Consider the following 21,725-nt stretch of genomic DNA (forward strand, 5'->3'; position numbering starts at 1 on the left):
CTGCGGTGGTATCATCTGCAAACTTTTAGATGAAGTTAGAGCAGAATCTGGCCATGCAGTCATGAGTGTATAGGGACTAGAGTAAGGGGCTGAGGACACAGCCTGTGGGGCACCAGTGTTGAGAATAATTGTAGCAGAGGTGTTGCTGCCTATCCTTACAGATTGTGATCTGTTGGTCAGGAAATCAAGGATCCAGTTGCAGAGGGAAGTGTTCAGTCCTGGGTCTCAGAGCTTGGTAGTGAGTTTGCTTGGAATTATAGTATTGAAGGTAAAGCTGTAGTCAATAAACAATAGTCTAACGTAGGTGTCTTTACTTCCAGATGCTCCAGAGATGAGTGTAGGGCCAGGGAGATGGTGGCCTCCATAGGCCTGTTTTGGCAGTAGGTGTATTGCAGTGGGTCGAGGTTGTCTGGGAGGTTGAAGTTAATGCATGCCGTGACCAGCCTCTCGAAAAACTTCATGATGGTGGATGTCAGAGCTACCGGGCGGTTGTCATCATGTTACCTTGCTTTTCTTGGGTACCGGCATGATGGAGCAAGTTTGTATTTGGCCTCAGCTTGGCAGTGAAGGAGGCTGGAGACAGACAGGTCAGTGTGGGAATGGGAATTAAAATGGCTTTAAAATGGAGCTCCAGATCACTTGCTATTACAGAATAATGTAGAGAGATTTGTATTTTGAAGCTCTGAGTGAAATTTGAAATGTTTATAGAATTTAAAGTGAAATTGTTGCCATGTTAACTGGAACTCCTAGGCAGGGTGTTTTGGCAGGAAGGTCAATGCTTTCTATTTGAGAAAAAGCCAAGTGTTCCCTTTGCTTGTTCCTATCTAGACGTCAGTAACTGCGCAATGAATGGCCTCATTCTCTACATCCACACATCTACTTGCAGCATGATCAGCTCCACAGACAGAAGTGAAAACAGTTCTGAAAACCAACAAGAACTAACTTAATAGAAAACTGCAGAGTGCAAAAATGACGTGGCAACATGAAAGACCAAACGGAAGAAACCAAAATATCTTTTTACTACAGAGCAGCATACAGGAAGGAAGTGCCTTTGCTTGAAACATTGGTCTTTTTTTTGTCCTTCAAATGTTGACCAGCTGCCGTATGTTGCCAATGTTTCTTTTTTCTCTATAGCAATGACATTAAGATTAACTTTTTAATAAAGAAAAAGTTTTCAGATTGCAGCACAGTGCTGTGGGTCTATATGTGTTGCCTTGTGCCATACAGAAGATTGGATACATTTAATTAGGACAAGTATACGTGGGGTGTCTCTAGACTGAGTCTGAGTTTGACAAACAATGAATTCTGGGGGAGGGGGTTAGGAGGTACAACCAGGCAGCTGAAGGAAAATCTGATTCAACTTGATTTGCATTTGATACATTCTAACTTGCAATGCTGCACTTTAAGCATTGATCAGAAGCTGGGAAAGGCTTGCTGCACAGGCTCACAGTCAAAGCTGGAAAGTCATCATGAGTGAGTTCTCAACAATTTAAAAGAGAACCTAGATTCCAAACAGTAAATGATATTTCAACAGCCTCTGACCACAGTGCAAGACGATTACTGGAAATCCAATATTACAAATCCTCGGTATGCTTTTGGGAAACTGCACCAAATTACCTCTTTTTAGCTTGATTACTTATTCATTGTTTATATAATGAAATTTCCTGAAAGCTGAAAATTAAAACAGATTACTGCTTAGAACCCAACATATTGCTTGCCTTTATAAATTGCTAACAATTTAACGTGATGTTTCACACTTGTGGCTATGGTGATGGTGCAAAAATCTGCAACAGGATTCAGATAAGATTGCACAAATTATTTTGCACTACAAAGCACTTTACAGGTGATGAAGTACTTCAAAAAATGTAGTTATTGTTATAACAAAGGAGATACAGCTGCCAATTTGTACACAACAAATTCCCAAACAGAAATTTGGTCATAATATTGGCCAGGACACTGGGATAACTCTTCTGCTCCTCCTCAAAATGGCACCATGGACTAGTTAATAATCATTTGAGTGAAAGCAAAAGGTCTCAACTGAAAGATATCCTCTTCAAGAGTGCACTGAAGAGTCTGCCTCAACTTTTGTGCTCAGATCTCTGGACTGGGATTTTACAATTAACTTTCTGACTTAGTGGCAGGAGCACTAGCAACTGAGTCGGAATTGGCACACTAGTGGCAATTATACAACTTGTTGGCACCATGGGTCAATGTTTAAAGTCTCACCCTTTTAAGACAGATGAAGCAAAATTCTTTCTGATGGTAGTGAATTTCTGTGAGGCAGAGTTGGATTCTTGATAAGGGAATAGAAGATCACAGACAGTAAGTGGGAATGCAGAGTTGAGACTGTCAGATCAGCTGTGATCTTATTGAATAGCTGAGCAGGCTTGAGGGCTGAGTGGTCTGGTCCTGCACCCAATTCGTATATTCATTAAATACAAATTCCAATGTGTGAACTTTGATTTTTCTTAATGGATTAGCAAGTGTGTTGTAGAAGTAAGTGTGCTGTTGGACAGTGTCATGCTTTGATCCCAGCTGCTACCAATTTCATCCATAATCCCTGAAGTAGGGAGGGGATGGATTCAGTTGATAGTGTTCCTGCCTCTAAGCCAAAAGATTCATTGTAAAATCCACTCTGGAGATCTGAGCACAAAGGTCAAGGCTGACATTTCAGTGCAGTGTTGAGTATACTCTTGGATATGCCATCTTTCAGTTGAGACCTTTTGCCATCACTCAAATGACCATTAAATAGTCCATGGTGCCGTTTTGAAGAGGAACAGGTGTCCTGGCCAATATTAATTCCTCAACGAATGTGCCTAAAAAAGATTTTCCGCTCATGATCACAATGAGCACTATGATAGGTGAAACACCACTTGAGACCTACAAGCAAATTGGCCTACAGCCTGCAGGTGAAATTTGAGTTGGCCCATTGCATGAGGATCGTTAGACTAAGAAAAAGTTTTAACACAATAACCTAAAAGAATAACTTTATTTTTGAGCTTTTAGTACACAATGTTAAAGGAGACCCACATCTTGCCTTGTGGAAACATTTCAGAAACAGGCATTTTGTTTCATCCATGGGACTCTGGCTACCCATGGTACTGCCAGCTAACTATCCAGTGAAGTGTTGTTTGCTGAAACCCACCGCTGGAACGTTTTTAACTCTGGATAGAGTTCAAAACTCATAGTACTGTTCATTTTCTGTCCGCCTCTCTTCCAAAATTCAAACATATTCCCGAGGTCCTGAGCCCCCGGTCCTCCATAGGACTCCACAAATTCTCGGACTGAAATCTGTCACAGAAAAATAAAAGGGGGAAAGCATCATTCTGATTATTAGGATAACATTGTCCTGATTGAAAGGCAGTACTTTCCTTGTTCCAATATGTATCAGCGCAAATGTAATCCAGTAACATTGAATAGGATTATGAGCTGCGAGGATATATCTTAATTGTCCTTTACTGTATTAGGAGATGTTTTAATCAGGAAACCGGATTACGTCTGAGCTCTCTCGTTTCACAGGGATATGGCCAGCATTAGTTGAGAGGCCAAGATTTGAAATGGTATGTATGGCAAACTGGATAGTGAGAGGACTGGCACTGTAAGATCAGGATTCATAAGTTTGCAGGCCGCAGAAGGAAGGAAAACCTGTTTAAACCTCAACGTAGGTGATGTGGTGAATCTTGCTTCAAACATAGTGAGCATATACAGTGGACTGGAATGAGGAAGTGGACTAAGTGAAATTAGAAAGATCAAGACAATAATTTAGATTGGCAGTGCCCGTGGTATCATTAATGAGGGAGAAGACTCGAGGAGGATCATGCACCAAAGAATAAAGGGATGGATGCACTTCAGGTGGGTATTTGACTTTAATGGTATTTTAATTGTATTTTACAGTGCTTTTAAAGTTTAAAACTTAAATATATTTTTAATTGTTTCATCCTATTTGAATAGTTTTGTAATGGCTCTGAATGTCACAGATTTAAACAGTTCAAAAGCCCTCGATGTAGGAAACCATCAGAGGCTGTCAGCATATTCCAGCGTGGAGCTTAATGGACGGCATGCCCGTCTTATTTGGCTCCACTTCCAGAGAAGGTAATTCTGGGTAGGTGAGTGGGCACCAAGTGCTGGCAGTTCAGGCCCAATGTGATTTGGTTTGCTGAATCATGTCACGTTGTGAATAGTTGCCTGCCTGAGATTTGTATGAGATTAGGACAAAGTTTGTCTAAAAGTACTTCAGTGAGGGCTTTAAAACCCACTGTGGAAGAGAACTTCGTGTACCTTGTTTAGATTTCCCATCAAAGTTCCTGGGTAAAACGTCAATGTGCCCTATGCCTCAACTACAGCTCTGTCACATTGTAATCGTAGGATAAAAACAATCACAGTGAATAAAATAAATTGCAGATGCTGGAAATCTGAAATAACAACAGAAAATGCTGGAAACGGGCAGCAGGTCAAGCAGTAGCTGTGGAAAGAGAAAAGTTAATGTTTCAGGTCTGGGACTTTGCATTGGAACCCTTCCTAGACCTGAAACATTATCTGTTTCTCTCTCCATGGATGTTGCCTGAACTGTTAAGTGTTTCCAGCATTTTCTGTTTTCATTATAATAAAAATAATCACACTTAACGATCAGCTTTTCTTGATAAAATCCTACCTGGGAATCTTTAAACTGTTTGGGATACAGGTGATGTGTCAGGATTTGTGCGTATTCCTGGATTGTCATCCTGCCTGCGGACAGAAAGCAGCTCTTTCCAATCCAGCGCTCCGGGTTTTTAAATAAGGCCATCACAATTGGACCAATCTGTTTGATGCTTATTCCGTCCATGGCAACCTCTCCCATTGGAATGGCTGAAAAGAACACACAATTTCTAAAAACCAAAAAACTATGACACCTGGAATATTTCCATCTCCTGAAAGAATTCAACACATTATGCCCTTTATAAAGTTTATAGCTAACTGGTTTAAACTGGAGCATTTAGCTTAATATTAAAACTTTTTTACATTTATTTTTGCTTTATACTCTGAAAAGGTTAAACTTACTTTTCTTTAGCAAGTATATGAAGAGCAAAAGGGTAATGAGGGAGAGAATAGGTCCCATTAAGGACCAATATGGCAGTCTATGTGTGGAGCCACAGGAGGTGGGCGAGGTCTTAAATGAATATTTCTTATCTGTGTTTACTATGGAGAAGGCCATGGAAGCTAAGGAAATAAGGGTAATGAACAGTGATATGTTGGAACATATCCACATTACAAAACAGGAGATGCATATTTATCTACCTTAATAAGCATATTAAGTTGGATAAATCCCCAGGGCCTGACCAAGTGTATCCAAGGACATTGTGGGGAAACTAGGGAGTAAATTGTGGGGGCTTGACAAAAATGTTTGCAACATCTATTTGTATATTTTTATTGCATCATGGGTGAGGTAGGGAAGACTGAAGGGTGGCAAATGCTGTGCCTTTATTTAAAAAAAGGCTGCAAGGACAAGCCAGGGACTACAGACTGGTAAGTCTAACATCAGTAGTGGGAAAGTGACTGGAGGGGATTCTGAGGGACAGGATCTACCAGCATTTGGAAAGTCAAGGACTGATTAGAGATGATCAGCACAGCTTTGTACATGGGAAATCATATCTCCCAAATTTGAATGAGTTTTTTGAAGAGTGATGAAGAGAATTGACAAGGACAGGGTGGTGGATGTTGTCTACGTGGACTTTAGCGAGGCCCTTGACGAGTTCCGCATGGTATTAGGTCACGTGGGATCCACGGTGAGCTACCAATGGATACAAAATTAACTTGAGTGGAAGGAGTCAGAGGCCAATAGTGGAGGGTTGTTTCTCAGAATGGAGACCTGTGACCAGTAGTGTGCTGCAGGGATCAGTGCTGGGTCCACTGTTGTTTGTCAGCTATATTAATGATTTGGATGAGAAAGTAGGTGGTATGGTTAATAAGTTTGTGGATGACACCAAAATTGGTGGTATAGTGGACAATGAAGAGGGTTATCTAAGATTACAACAGGATATAGATCAACTTGGGAAATGGGCCAAAGAATAGCAGATGGAATTGGTAAGTTGGTTTATTATTGTTACATTTACTGAGGTACAGTGAAAAACTTTGTCATCCATACAGATCATTTCATTACAAGTGTACACTGAGGAAGTACAAAGGAACACAATAACAGAATAATGTGTTACAGTTACAGAGAAAGTGCAGTGCAGGCAGGCAATAAGGTGCAAGTCCATAATGAGGTAGACCACGAGGTCAAGAGTCCATCTTATTGAACTGTTCAGTAGTCTTATAACAGTGGGATAGAAGCTGTCCTTGAGCCTGGTGGTACTTGTTTTCAGGCTTTTGTATCTTCTGCCCATTGAGAAGGGGGAGAAGAGAGAATGTCCGGGGTGGGTGGGGTCTTTGATTATGTTGGCTGTTTTATTGAGGTAGTGAGAAGTGTAGACAGAGTCCATTGAGGAGAGTCTGGTTTCCATGATGTGCTGAGCTGTGTCCACAACTCTGCTGTTTCTTGTGGTCTCGGGCAGAGCAGTTGCCATAACAAGCCATGAAGCATCCAGATAGGATGCTTTCTATGGTGTATTGATAAAAATTGGTGAGAGTCAAAGAGGACATGCAAATTTCTTTGGCCTCCTGAGGAAGTAGAGGTGCTGATGCACTTTCTTGCCATGGCAGCTACATGGTTAGACCTGGACAGACTATTGGTGATGTTCATTCCTAGGAACTTGAAGATTTCAAACCTCTTGACCTCAGCACCATTGATGTAAACAGGAGCTTGTGCAATGCCCCCCTTCCTGAGGTCAATGACCAGCTTGTTAGTTTTGCTGATATTGAGGGAAAGGCTGTTGTCATGATACCATGCCACTAGGTGCTCTATTTCCTTCCTGTACTCCAAACTCATCGTTATTTGAGATTCGGCCCAGACATGTCAAAATTTAACTCAGACAAGTGCGAGGTGTTGCATTTTGCAAAGTTAAACAATTGCAGGACTTCCATCGTGAATTGTAGGGCCCTGGAGTGTCTTGTGGAACAGAGAGACCTGGGGTACAGCTATATTGTTCTCTGAAAGTGATAACAGAGGTAGGGTAGTGAAGAAGGTGTTGTCACACTTGCCTTCATCAGTTGGGGCATTAAGTACAAGAGTTGGGATTGGTATTGGTTTATTATTGTCACTTGTACCAAGGTACAGTGGGGGGAAAAAAAACTTGTCTTGCATACCGATTGTACAGATCAATTCATTACACAGTGCCGTTACATTGGGTTAGTACAGAGTGCATTGATGTAGTACAGGTAAAAACAATAACAATAAAGACGTACGGGTAGGTTAATATGGGTTTAAAATGGGCGGCGCAGACTTGTTGGGCCGGAAGGGCCTGTTACCACGCTGTAAATAAAAAAAAGTACAGAGTAAAGTGTCACAACTACAGAAAAAATGCAGTGCAATAAGGTGCAAGGTAACAACAGGGTAGATCATGAGGTCAGAGTCTATCTCATCGTATAGGGGAACCATTCAATAATCTTATTACAGTGGGGTAGGAGCTGTCCTTAAGTTGGGTGGTATGTGCCCTCAGGCTCCTGTATCTTCTACCCAATGGAAGAGGAGAGAGAATGACCCAGGTGGGTGGGGTCTTTGATTATGCTGGCTGCTTCACCAAGACAGCGAGAGGCAAAGACAGAGTCCAAGGAGGGGAGGCTGGTGTCCGTGATGTGCTGGACTGTGTCCACAGCTCTCTGCAGTTTCTTGCGGTCCTGGGCAGAGCAGTTGCCGTACCAAACCGTGATGCATCCAGATAGGATGCTTTCTATGGTGCATCGATAAAAGTTGGTGAGAGTCAAAAGGGACAAACCAAATTTCTTTAGCCTCCTGAGGAAACAGAGGCACTGGTGAGCTTTCTTGGCTGTGGTTTGACCAAGACAGGCTGTTGGTGATGTTCACTCCCCCAGGTACTTGAAGCTCTCAACCCTCTCGACCTCAGCACCATTGATGTAGACAGGTGCATGTGTTGACATTGAGGGAAAGGTTGTTGTCATGACACCATTCCACTAAGCTCTCTATCTCCCTCCTGTACTCCGACTCATCGCTGTTTGAGATATGGCCTCCAACAGTGGTATCATCTGCAAACTTGTAGATGGAGTTAGAGCAGAATCTGGCCACACGGTCATGTGTATAGGGAGTAGAGTAGAGGGCTGAGGACGCAGCCTTGTGGGGCACCAGTGTTGAGAATAATCGTTCCGGAGGTATTGCTGCCTATCCTTACTGATTGCAAGATGTAGATGAGACCACACTTGGAATATTGTGTGCAGTTCTGGTTGCCGAGTGATTGGAAGAATGTCATTAAACTGGAAACAGTACAGGAAAGATTTAAAAGGATGTTACTGAGACTGGAGGGCTTGAGTTATAAGGAGAGGCTGGATAGACTGGGACTTTTTTCCCTAAAGCATAGGAGGCTGAAGGGTGACCTTATAGAGGTTTATAAAATCATGATGGACATAGATAAGGTGAATGGTCAAGGTCTTTTTCCCAGGCTGGGGGAATCTAAAACCAGAGGGCAAAGGTTTCAGGTGAGAGGGGAAAGATTTAAAGGGGACTTGAGGGGCAACCTTTTCAAACAGAGGGTGGTGGGTATATGGAATGAGCTGCCAGAGAAAGCTGTAGAGGCAGGTACAATTACGTTTAAAATGCATTTAAACAGGTACATGGATAGGAAAGGTTTAGGGGGATATGGGCCAAACACAGGCAAATGCGACCAGCTCAGGTAGACAACTTGGTCGGTATGGATGAGTTGGGGCAAGGGGCCTGTTTCTGTGCTGTCTGACTCTATGACTCTCAATCTTATGCTCTTGGGATGTTTCAAACCACTACTTCTGAATGCAGGGACATGGGGACAAATCTAGCTAGTAATTGGCTTATTAGCAGCAAATGGTTGCAGGATTATTGTTGACCTGGACACTGATGGAATATATCCAGACTTAAGAACTTTTATATCTGCCTGGTCAGGCAGGTAGAGTCTGATCCAGAAGATGGTCTGATCTAGTGGCGCCAAGCTCACTGGATGTTGCTCTGTTCACTGTCAGCTTCAGATTGCATGATGACATTCCGGAGTCTTCTCTCATTATCTTGTTTGGGAGAGACAGTCAGAGGCCAGAGTGCTGCTGCCAATCAAAACTACAGACAAATGCCCAACAAGTTCTTTGCAACAAGTATGCCAGTAATCTGGAGGCCTAATTTACAACACTTGTTAAATTATTCCTGGCCTTCAAAACCATGACAGGAGTAACAATCATTGAAAAGTTCCCTGCTTCAAGAAGCTATAGCCACCTGCCAAACTAGCTGAGTGTCTGTACAGGTAACAGATATTGAACAATTTCTGTTTGGGCCTTTAGTGCATGAAGCAAACCATCAGATATTGAACTAGTGAATGACCCAGTCTGATTCCTCAATCATGTCGAGCCATGGTTCATATACTTGCATCGTGACGTGTAGCAGTGCTTCAATGTCCGATTAGCTGATCATCACAACAGTCCAAATGATAAGGGCCAGTAATGTTACAAATTAGTGTATTCTGGACAGTGACGAGTGGTTGCACAGTAAATGGCAGGGCCCTGAGAGTGTTGTAGAATAGAGAGACTTTGGGGAACAGGTACATAGATCCCTGAAATTGGAGACACAGGTTGATCTAGATCCCATTTTAATCTTAGATAACCCTCTTCACTGTCAGATGAAAGATTTTAGGTGGGGATTTTCATGAACACCCTAACCCAAGAACTATTTCTGATGATTATCTCCCGCTTCTTAAGCACTCAAAGTGGGTGCATGGAGCATGTAGCTGTGAGGTTGGGTGACTTCCCCCTACCCCCATTCTTTATTCCCCCTCTTACTTTTCAATGGGGCATCTCTGAGCTTTCAAGCAGCTCCTGTGGGTGGGTGGCTGAAATATGGGCAACTATATAAAAACAAATCCACCGCCTTGCTATCAGTAGCCCACTGCACTGGGCTACAACTCATTATGGCATGGTTATTAATGATCTGTTGAGGGATGCATTGTGGATTCTTTGGAATTGCCTTCCTTGAAGATTATAATAAATAGAAGAGTTTATTCTATTAGCGATTCACTGAAACTAAATTTCATTCCTTACCAATTTTATAAGTATTATTTCCAGCCGGCTTTGGTTTAAATTTTGTCAGAAAGTTTTCGAAGTAAAATGGAACTATCATCTCGGTCTTGGGCAGACCTATTTCATTCATGTAATCATTGATGCAGGCTTTTGCATCCATGTGCCTGGCTGGGAGGCTGTACTTCCTGTGGACGTGATGAGCCCCACTCAGCACAATGTGCCTGATGTTGTGCTTTTTACATGCATCAGCTATCCTGTATCCCTGCTGAATTTCATCCTGTGGGAAGATGCAAGGGCCTTTGGTAAGAAAATGTGGCTGTTTTTAACCAATACACACATAGTGACACAAGTTATCTTTGTTTGTTTCAAAGGATTCTGCCTCATCATTCCAGGTGCACAGGAACAGCCCTGATACAGATTCTATCCAAATGGAAAGGTGATAGAGCAGGTACGGGATGTGGTAAAATTGCCAGAGTCAGCAGTAACCTTGGTGCCTTTACAAACTTTGATAATGTTTGGCTCCTGTAAACTTTCCTAAACTCAAAAAGAACATGGGCTTTATTCAAGTGCCAAAATCGTTAGTTCACGTGAGAGGGAAGGTGTATATTGGGTAGCTTGTGTGCTTGTTTACACAGTCATTTATTTACTTAGTTATTGGATTGACACCTGGATCAGTGGTCAATCATCTCTTTCCCAAATTCGTTTCCACCTAGTCTTAGCCATAGGCTCTCTTGTTTGTTCGAAGCTTTCTGGTTTTTTGCCTTCACTACCCACCTTGTGATCTCTGCTTTTAGTCAGAGATTAACTTTGAATTTTGTTCCAAGGTTTTTTTTCTATTCCACTTGCTAACTTTAAGACCTCCAATATTGACACTTCCTAATCTCTTTTGAAAATCAGGCTTTTCTCATCCTTCTTCACCACTGCCCCGAGACTCAGGGGATTGTCACAGTGCTGTTCCCCGCCCCGTACTGATACTGACTTCATGCTGTGAATGTCTCTCTAGTGTCCTGGCAGTGCATGCCATGCTTAGCTCTTCACTATAGAAAAGGCTAGTCATTTACAAATCCTCCTTTTTCCCCCTTTTGTATGTGCATTAATATCTTATTAATAAAACTGCCTAGGCTCCGGTCCTGACCGAAACAATGGAGCTTGCCCTGTGTTTAGATGTTTCACAGTGAAAGATGGTCTGACCGAAGAGAAACAAAGGACTGTGGATGCTGGAATCTAGATGAAAAACACGTTGATGCTGGAGGAACTCGGCAGGCCAGGCAGCATCCCTGGAGAAAAGCAGGCAGTCAATATTTCAGGTCACGACCCTTCTTCACAACCAACGATAGAAAGAAGGGACGCCAAATACATAGGAGGGAAAAGCAGAGCAGTGATAGGTGGACAAAAAAGGGGAAGCAGGGTGGGCACAGGGTGGTGATAGGTAGATGCAGGTAAGAGATAGTGATAGGCAGATGTGGGGGAGGAGGGGAGAGCAGATCCACCAGGGGATGGGTCAAAAGCAAGGAGAAAAAAAGGGGAGGGGGGGGTTAGAGAAAAAGAGAGGCTAGGAAAGGGAAGAAAAGAAGAGGCATGGGTGGGGATTACTTAAGGTGGGAGAACTCAATGTTCATGCCATTAAGCTGCAAGGTTCCAAGACACAAAATGAGATGCTGTTCCTCCAGTTTGCGCTTGGAGTTCTCCTGGCAGTGGAGGAGGCTGAGGACTGACATATCAGTGATAGTGTGGGAGGGGAGTTGAAGTGACTGGCAACGGGGAGATGCAGATCGTGGTTACGGACGGAGTGCAGGTGTTCTGAAAAACTGTCACCTAGTGTGCGTTTGGTCTCACTAATGTAGAGGAGGCCACACTTGAAGCACCAAATGTGGTAGGTGGAAGAGTTGGAGAGCATGTAATGTGTCACGGACGTAGGTGGGAAGGGGTTGGACCAAGGGGGACAGGATAGTGTCCAGGTACGAGGATACAAGCTCCGTGGGGCAAGAGCATGCAGAGACAATAGGCCTGCCGGGACAGTCCTCCTTGTGGATTTTGGGAACGAGATAGAAGCGGGCAGTCCAAGGTTGCGGGACTATCAGGAAGAATTGGAGAGCGTGTGATGTGTCACGGACGTAGGTGGGAAGGGATTGGACTGGGGGGGATAGAATACGAGCTGTGTGACCAACCTGCAGAGGATCCCTGTTGTTGAAGTCGGTGTGAGTGATAGCAAAGCATTTCTGTGCACCACTCAGAGCACAGTCAATGCTGGCTGGGTCATTAACATCAGACAGCATGATGTGTGCTCCACCTGCCTGAAGCAGCTGAGCTGTTGGAGAAGTTAACCCTTGCACTACTGCACGGACTGTGAAACCACCATCCTCCAGCAAGGCCGTGGCAACAGCGTTCCCTTGCTGCCTGTCAGCCCCAAAAACAGTCACAGTCTCTGCCATTCTCTGGAAGGAAAGGATTCAAAGGTTTAGTTGGGGAAGTTTGATTCTTGTGGACATGTACAGAAAATCACAAAAATCTTCTGCATTTCAATTTAAATATTTTCATCAAAGTTACTTATGGTGTGAATTTCATCAGTGTTATAGTGCAAAAGTAATTCTGTGGAAGCCAGCTAGGAGGCTGGTAACTGAGAGGTTTGGCTACCCGAGATGGAAATAGACTTTGGATTTGTGCTGTTGAGTACAGAACTGGAGCTTAAAATAACCAGGCCTGAACCAAGGCTGAAGATGGCGAGAAATATTCTTTTCTTTTGGGGTTGTGAAAGTGTGGGATAGTAAAATTGGTTCAGTCTCAGATGGTAAACCTTCTTAAATATCTGGTTGAGTATTTTATGGGAGAGGAGACAGATGATGCAGTCATAGAATCGTAGAGCAATACAGCACAGATACAGGCCCTTTGGCCCAACCAGTCTATGCCGATCACGGTGCCCACCCAGCTAGTCCCAATTTACTGCATTTGGTCCATATCCCTCTAAGCCCCCCCACCATGAATCTATCCAAGCGCTGCTTAAATGATACTATTGTACCTGCCTCAACCACTTCCCCTGGCAGCTCATTCCATATACTCAACACCCTCTCTGTGGAAAAAGTTGCCCCTCAAGTCCCTTTTAAGTCTTCCCCCTCTCAACGTAAACCTATGCCCCCGAGTTTTGGACTCCCCTACCCTAGGGAAAAGACTGTTACCATCGACCTTATCGATGCCTCTCATAATTTTAAATATTTCTATAAGGTCGCCCCTCATTCTCCTACATCCAAAGAGTAAAGACCTAGTCTGGCCAACCTCTCCCTATAACTCAGGCCCTCTATTCCTGACAACATCCTTGTAAATCTTCTCCGCACTCTTTCCAGTTTAACCACGTCCTTCCTATAACAGGGTGACCAAAACTGTACATGGTACTCCAAGTGCGGCCTCGCCAATGACTGATACAACTGCAACATAATGTCACAACTTCTGTACTCAATGCCATGACTGATGAAGGCCAGCGTGCTAAATGCTTTTTTTACCACCCTGACTACCTGTGATGCCGCTTTCAATGAACTCTGCACTTGTACTCCTAGGTCTCTCTGTTCCATTACACTCTCTGGAGCCCTACCATTCATAGTATAAGTCCTACGCTGGTTTGACTTTCTAAAATGCATCACCTCACACTTATCTGTATTGAAATCCATTTGCCACTCCGCGGCCCACTTCCCTACCTGATCAAGATCCCCCTGTAATCTACAATAACCTTCCTCACTATCAACACCACCACCTAATTTCATGTCATGCAGTGTTCATGGGGGACAGTGTGTTCATGGAGTGGTGGTGGTGGTTCCCATGTTGTACGAGGACAGCTGCTCAGTGTTGAACACCTGAACAGTTTGGTGTCCTTTAGTGACTGCATTGATGAACGTTGGGCACTGCACACACAGTGGGTGCTGAATGTGCAAACCGTCAAGCTTGGCCATATATTGGTTGCAATTTTTGTGCTCAAATTTACCCACCCCAGCTTTGATTAACGTCCCGTGCCTCTCTTGCACTCTTCCTGTTCAGTCTCTGTATTTTTCTCTTCCCTGCTTCAGGCCCCTCTCTCCCCCTCCCACCTGCTCACCAACTTCCTCCCCCTCTGCATCACACCTTCTAGCTGTCTTCTCTTTGGCCCACCACCACCACCACCAGCTTTGTGCCAGAGGATTCCCACCCCTTTTTCTTGCTGTGAGAACATTGTCTCTCTCTCCCCCACCACTCTGAGCCCCATTTTTTCCCCCGCACTCTGCGCTTCCCTCTCTTTTCCTCAGCATGAGCTCATTTGCTCTTTCCAGCTCGCTCCTCTTGCTCCTTTCTCTGCCCACGGCTCTGCCGTCGGCCCACCCCTTTCCCGTACTGCTCCTGCTCTCCCTTCCCCTTTCATGTCTGGTATGAAGAGAAGATGGACCCCCACCTTGGCCCTTGGGCTGGTTGCCGCCAAAAGGTTGGAGTCAGGAGGCAACCCCTTCTGTAGTAATGCGGACTCTATTCAGGAGCTCTGGTGATCTTAATTAATTAATGGAGACTTGGATCAGAGCTTGAGATCACGGAACCCAAATCATGAGCAAACGAGGTGAAGAGTTACACACATGTAATTATCATTAACAATATAGTGGCTGTTATGGAAGAAAACCATCTCCTCCCTATCTGTGGTGCCATCCGCCTGAGATGCAATGAAGTGGAATATCAGTAAATTTGATCTGTCAGCTGGAAATATTGAACAGAGCAAGTGACTAAACGGAGGCAGAATAACTCAAATGGGAACGTGGACGTGAAATCAGACATGTTCCCCAAAGTACTCACCAAATCTCAGCACCATCTGTCGCTTGATCCTGACGGTGGCTGTTTGTTGCTCCTGCAGCCGGTTCTCACTGAGAGGCAGAGGCTGTGTTGCTATTCTTGTTGCCGGGGAAACCTGAACGCAGAGCGGTTACTGTATAGGAGCAGCCCTGCCCAAGGCTGGCACAGTTCAGCCCTCAGTGACAATTAGCAGCAGAAATCCAAGCAGTGGATGCATTGGTTTGCAAGTGAAAAAACAAAATAAGCACAAATTACAGAGGGGGGTAGGGAAAGGAATTGGCTCTGGTAAATCGCTCACGTCTTTCTAATTCTACATCACTACAATTGTTATATTTTCCGGACCGTTTGCCTGTCCCCATGACTAGCAGATATATCCAGCTCCCTTGCCCATTCATGCTGGTCCGCTGAGTCAAGTGGCCAAGTCAGTGCCCTGATTTCCTGTGAAACTGGTCCAGTTACAGTACAGCCAGCCTTGCGGTTGCATTTTACTTGTAACGTTTCAGTGGAGGAAACAGGGCAGAAGCGGCGGTGCCTGGAACTGATTAGTTTTTGGAGAAACCAGTGTCAGACACACCGTCTCACACATCACAGCTCCTAAACCCAGAGTCCAGCATGTCTTTGACCGACACCATAAGGCTGTGGGATGAAGCGATCACGGCAGCAGACCAGCAAGAATGGACCACAGCGCTGGATACTTTCGCTGCAATTCGGGAGCCCAGCTCCAAAATCTGCTTCAATATCGGCTCCCTGCACCTCTTACTGGGCCAGCTGAACGAGGCTGAGAAGGTGAGTGAGTGGCAACTCCGAAGGGTTAACCAGAGAGATTTTACTAGTTTATCCATTCCAAACCACGCTAAAAGCAAGCCAAAATGTTACGATTATCACGTCAACATTGTAATCCTTAGCAGAAGATTGGAAAAAAGAGAGATTCTGAGAGAAAGTTTAATTTATCAAGAATTTAATGGGTCTGTACGTTCTGGGGAAGGGCGTGGTTGATACATTGTTTAATGGATGCAAGCGATTTAATGAAAAAGGGGAAATGAAACGACTTTTGACGCAGATTTAAATTTGTCTTAAAATATACCAAACTTGCAATGTTGCAGTTCAGCTTTATAATCAAACCTATTAATGGAAAGGTTACCACGACATCTTTGGAGTGTTGCAAATGGCAAGTTTGAGCTTGCAAGTGAGGGCAATGTTCACGCTTCATTGATCAGGCAACTTCCAAGATGTGTGAGACGGTGTGTCTAATTACCTCTCCCACTCCTTCCTCAATTATTGCCCTGAACCAACACTGTCAACAGGAGGTCAATATTAAACAAAAAAACATCACCTCAGGTCACATTCTAGGTGTATCAGCCATAGACAAACATGCTTTACCAAATTGTGCCTGGTATACGCCTCTGTCCTTCGCCATCACAACTTCCTGTTCGTCAAGTTGTGTGATGTTAATCCACTACAGAAATGTCACTTGCAACAACTCTCTAACCCAGCAACTATTATTTAACAATGCTGGCAAATGTTTTGCACAAATTATATTTTCATGCCTCTCATCACCAAAGGGCAGATCATGTTCCACAGAATATTTAATTAGCTGTTTCGGTCTCTTGCCCTGAGATGGTAAATCACATTTCCAGCTAGATATTTAAAATTGCTTAATTAAGGTAAAAGAACTGGCATGGGTCACTGTTGATGGTTGTCAATTGCTCATGTCAGCTGCTTGTACAATGGTGGTTGATGGGGAAGGGATGGGAATTTGTGGTTTGAATTTTGAATCCATGCCCTCTAATTGTCTTTAAAGGACTACCTTCTTCCTACAAACTAATATGTAAGTGTACCACTTCTCTGTTTTTGATCACGGGTGGTTAGATTGCTTTCAGCAATCCTTTGCATTAATGTTATGTGTCAACAGGTTGGCAGTCCTTTATCTTGGTTTGGGAAGGTGTGTTTGGTAGTGTTTCTGTGGGAAGTCCAAATTCCACAAGCTGTAACAGTACAAACACTCGAGGGGGTGAAAATGGGATTTATATTGCACCTCTCACAACCTTCTGAGGTCCCAAATTTGTTCAGTTTGTGAAGTACAGTGTAGGTAGTGCAACAGCCAGTTTGCACACAGCATCTTAAATTACTGTTTGAGGAGAGTTGGTTGGGAGAGGAGTGTTAGCAGGGAGCCAGGCAGACTCCCTTGTTTTCCAGGCCATCTTCTAACTGCACTGACAGGCACATTTAGTGTGTTACCTCCAACATTGCAGTCAGTGCTAGCTGTGTGCAAGTCCTGTAATGGGGTTTGAATACGCAGGCTTATATCATGTATGAACGGTACCACTGAGGCAAATGTAATACATAACAGACCTCTCCAATTCATCTGTGCCAGTTCCGGTGGTTTTTGCTTCTGTTACAAGCAGGAGAATAATCTTTGTCTGCCCTCCGTGATGGCAGACAAAGTTTCAACAACACTTCCATAATGCTTTTGGTTCCCACAATGTTGCTAGCAAGTTGAAAACCAGCATTCACTTGTTTTAGTTTAAAAAGACTATTTTTTGCCTCATATTGCAGCTTTACTGGTTGTTTAAATAGAATGGAAATTATGGGGTTCAATGATGGCAACTTAAAACATCAGAGCACCTTGAAGCAGAGATGAGTTATTATAGGATTCTTTGGGAAAGGAAGATTAATTTGCATTCCTTGTTCTCCAGGCATTTGATAAGAGTATCTGCAGGGATGAGCATTTGGCAGTGGCTTTCTTTCAACGAGGGATAACTTTCTACAAACGTGAAAAGTAAGTGGCTTTCCTACATTATTTTAGAGTCAGCTCTATACCTTTCCCAATGAAATCAGTAGGTAGCCTAAGGTTTCCATGGTAGGCAGGAGCAGGCTGCTTGGGGGAAACGTTTGAATTCAGTTTATTAGTTATTTTTTGAAAGCTGTATAAATGTAAGAATTGTGACTGACTCAAAGCATAGAACTGGACAGGCCAGTTGGCCCACAATGTTGTGCCGATCTTGACGCCAATTTATACCAAATGTCCTCCTGTGTACCACCCATTCCCTTCATTTTCATGTGTCTAACTAAAAGCCTCTTAAACTCCACCAAACTGCTTCCACTACTACCTCTGGTAACCTATTTCAGGCACCTACCACTCCCTGCATTTAAAAAAAACTTCCCCATCACATTGCCTTTAATCTTCCCCCCTCTAACCTTAAAAGTATGTCCTCCTGTGTTTGAAATTTATATCCTGGGGAAAAGCTTCTGACTGTCTATCTATGCCTCTCATAATTTAAAAAACCTTTATCAGGTCTCCCCTCAGGCTCCAATGCTCTGGGGAGAACAACCCAAGTATGACCAACCTCTCCTTATAGCTCATATCCTCTAATCCAAGCAGCATCCTTCTAAACCTCTTCTGCACCCTCTCCACATCCTTCCTATAACGGGGTGACCAGAACTGCACACAATACTCCAAGTGCAGTCTGACTAAAGTTTTATGTAGCTGCAGCATGATTTCCTTACTCTTATACTCAGCACCCCTACCAATGAAGGCAAGTATGTTGTACGCCTTCTTTACCACTTCATCCACCTGCGTAGCCACTTTCAGTGAACTATGGACCTGGACCCGAAGATTCCTCTGTACCCCAATGCTGTTAAGGGGCCTACCATTAACTGTATACTTTCTCCTTTCATTTGACCTCCCAAAGTGCAACAGCTCACACTTGCCTGGATTAAACTCCATCTGCCATTTCTCTACCCATATCTGTACTGATCTATGTCCCCCTGTATTCTTTTGATAGTCCTTTACACTGTCCACGACTCCACCAATATCACAGACAACAGAGGTCCCAGCAGTGATCCTTGCGGAACACCACTGGTCACGGACCTCCAGCCAGAATAACAGCCTTCCACCCCTACTCTCTGTCTTCTATGAGCAAGCCAGTTCCACATCCAATCTTGCAATTCACCCTGGATCCCATGCACCTTTATCTTCTGAATGAACCTACCATTAGGGACCTTATCAAACACCTTACTAAAGAGCATGTGGGTAACATCCACTGCCCAGCACATTAGCATGCCCCACTCTGCTTTCACTATCCTCCAAGTCCTTCTCATTGGTAAATATTGATGCAAAGTACTTATTTAGCCACTTGCTTTGACTCTAAACACAAATTCCCTTCTTTATCCTCGTGTGGACCTACCCTCTCTTTAGTAAGTTTAAAATGCCTTGGGATTTTCCTTGATCCTGCTTGCCAAGGAATTTCGTGGTCCTTTTGGCCTTCCCAATTGTGTGCTTGAGCACTTTCCTGCTGTCTCTATATTCTACAAGGGCCCAGTCTGATTTTTAGCTTCCTAAACCTTACGTATGGTTGCATTATTTTCCTGACTAAATTTAGGACCTCTCGGGTCATCCAAGGTTCCCTTACCTTACCATCCTTGTCCTTCCTCCTTACCGGAACATGCTGATCCTGAACTCTGATCAGCTGGTCTTTAAATGACTCCCACATGTCAGACGTGGACTTGTCCCACAGCAGCTGCTCCCAATCGTTGCCCTTTAGCTCCTCTCCAGGGCAGGAATGGATATTGAATATTCCTGGATTTCACTGTTTTAAAAGGGATAGGGAGGAGGGGTGGCGATACTGGTCAGGGATACTATTACAGCTGCAGAAAGGGTGGATAATCTTGAAGGATCCTATCTAAAGTCAGTATGGGTGGAAGTTAGGAATAAGAAAGGAGCAGTTACTCTACTGGGAGTATTCTATATGCCCCCCGGTAGCAGCAGGGATACTGAGGAGCAGATTGGGAGGCAGATTTTGGAAAGGTGCAAGAATAACAGGGTTGTTATCATGGGAGACTTAAACTCTGCCCCATCTAAACCTTTGGTACTAAGCAGGTGCCAATCAATATTTGGGAAGTTGAAGTGTGTCCAGGACGGATTCCTGTCACAGTATGTTGACAGGCCGACTAAAGGGAATGCCATATTAGATCTAGTGTTAGGTAATGAACCGGATCTGGTGACAAATCTCTCGGTGGGTGAGCATTTGGGGGACAGTGACCACCAGTCCCTAACCTTTAGCATTGTCATGGACAAGGATAGGAGCAAAGAGGACGGGAAGATATTTAATTGGGGAAGGGCAAATTGTGAGGCTATAAGGCTATAACTTGCGAGTGTAAATTGGGATGACATTTTTGAAGGGAAATGTACTATAGAGATATGGTCGTTGTTCAGGGATCTCTTTCAGGATGTTAGGGATAAATTTGTACCGGTGAGGCAGAGAAAGAATGGCAGGGTGAAGGAACCATGGGGGGTGATAAGTGGAACAACTAGTTAGGAGGAAGAAGGCAGCATACGTAAGGTGTAGGCAGCAAGGATGAGATAGAGCTCATGAGGCATATAGGGTAGCAAGGAAGGAACTTAAGAAGGGGGTGAGGAGAGCAAGAAGGGGACATGAAAAGGCCTTGGCGAGTAGGGTTAAGGAAAATCCCAAGGCTTTTTTCACTTGTGTGAAGAGCAGAAGGATGACGAGAGTAAAGGTAGGACCGATTAGAGACAAAGGTGGGAAGGTGTGCCTGGAAGCTGTGGAAGTGGGTGAGGCTCTCAATGAGTACTTCTCTTCAGTATTCACCAAGGAGAGGGGCCTTGATGACGCTGAGGACAGTGTTGGTGAGGATAATGTTCTAGAACATGTAGATATCAAGAGAGAGGATGTGTTGGAGCTGTTAGAAAATATTAGGACAGATAAGTTCCCAGGGCCTGACGGAATATTCCCCAGGCTGCTCTGCGAGATGAGGGAGGAGATTGCTGAACCGTTGACTAGGATCTTTGAGTCCTCGTTGTCCACAGGAATGAGGGTGGCAAATGTTGTCCCCTTATTCAAAAAAGATAGTAGGGATAGTCCAGGGAATTATAGACCAGTGAGCCTTACGTCTGTGGTGGGCAAGCTGTTGGAAAGGATTCTTAGAGATAGGATCTATGAGCATTTAAAGAATCATGGTCTGATTAGGGACAGCCAACATGGCTTTGTGAAGGGCAGATCATGTCTCACAAGCCTGATAGTGTACTTTGAGGAGGTGACCAGGCAGATTGATGAGGGTAGTGCAGTAGATGTGGTCTACATGGATTTTAGTAAGGCATTTGACAAGGTTCCACATGGTAGGCTTCTTCAGAAGGTCAGAGGGCATGGGATCCAGGGAGGCTTGTCCGTGTGGATTCAAAATTGGCTTGCATGTAGAAAGCAGAGGGTTGTGGTGGAGGAAGTGCATTCAGATCGGAAGGCTGTGACTAGTGGTATCCCACAAGGATCGGTTCTGGGACCTCTACTTTTCGTGATATTTATTAATGACTTGGATGAGGGGGTAGAAGGGTGGGTTGGCAAGTTTGCAGATGACAGAAAGGTCGGTGGTGTTGTGGATAGTGTGGAGGACTGTCGAAGCTTGCAGAGGGATATTGATAGGATGCAGAGCTGGGCTGAAAAGTGGCAGGTGGAGTTCAATCGGGAGAAGTGTGAGGTGGTACACTTTGGAAGGACAAACTCCAAGGCGGAGTACAAGGTTAATGGCAGGATTCTGGGTAGTGTGGAGGAGCAGAGGGATCTGGGGGTTCATATCCACAGATCACTGGAAGTCGCCTCACAGGTGGATAGGGTAGTTAAGAAAGCTTATGGGATGTTAGCTTTCATAAGTCGTGGGATCGAGTTCGAGAGCCATGAGGTAATGATGCAGCTCTACAAAACTCTGGTTAGACCACACTTGGAGTCCTGTGTCCAGTTCTGGTTGCCTCATTATAGGAAGGATGTGGAAGTGTTGGAAACGGTGCAGAGGAG

General features: G+C 44.2%; 2 protein-coding genes across 3 annotated transcripts in view; one reads left to right on the top strand and one right to left on the bottom strand.

Moving 5' to 3' along the window:
- Positions 1–3,020: 3,020 nt before the first annotated feature.
- LOC127567877 (nmrA-like family domain-containing protein 1) lies at positions 3,021–15,010 on the bottom strand. The gene is made up of 5 exons (XM_052011037.1): positions 14,920–15,010; positions 12,288–12,554; positions 10,141–10,396; positions 4,652–4,845; positions 3,021–3,291 (listed from the first exon to the last, which is right to left on the bottom strand). The coding sequence occupies exons 2-5, from the start codon at positions 12,549–12,551 to the stop codon at positions 3,109–3,111; spliced, it is 897 nt and encodes a 298-aa protein (XP_051866997.1). The 5' UTR covers positions 12,552–12,554; positions 14,920–15,010; the 3' UTR covers positions 3,021–3,108.
- Positions 15,011–15,381: 371 nt separating this feature from the next.
- Positions 15,382–21,725, top strand: part of ncf2 (neutrophil cytosolic factor 2) — a 37,695-nt gene continuing 31,351 nt past the window's right edge. For both annotated transcript variants that reach the window (XM_052011035.1, XM_052011036.1), the window contains exons 1-2: positions 15,382–15,702; positions 17,613–17,695. In XM_052011035.1, the coding sequence (XP_051866995.1) occupies positions 15,529–15,702; positions 17,613–17,695 (257 nt within the window). In that variant the 5' untranslated portion in view covers positions 15,382–15,528. The remainder of the gene's footprint in view (positions 15,703–17,612; positions 17,696–21,725) is intronic.

This window comes from Pristis pectinata, chromosome 3 (assembly GCF_009764475.1).
Source record: "Pristis pectinata isolate sPriPec2 chromosome 3, sPriPec2.1.pri, whole genome shotgun sequence".
Taxonomy (NCBI): domain Eukaryota; kingdom Metazoa; phylum Chordata; class Chondrichthyes; order Rhinopristiformes; family Pristidae; genus Pristis; species Pristis pectinata.

Bases quoted from the DNA above. Each gene is read 5' to 3' on its own strand.
- LOC127567877 (XM_052011037.1), bottom strand. From the start codon at position 12,551: ATGGCAGAGACTGTGACTGTTTTTGGGGCTGACAGGCAGCAAGGGAAC. The intron at 10,397-12,287 runs GTTGGTCACACA...ATCTTCCCACAG, and splicing joins ACAACAGGGATCCTCTGCAG to GATGAAATTCAGCAGGGATA. The intron at 4,846-10,140 runs GTAAGGAATGAA...TGTTCTTTTCAG, and splicing joins AAATAATACTTATAAAATTG to CCATTCCAATGGGAGAGGTT.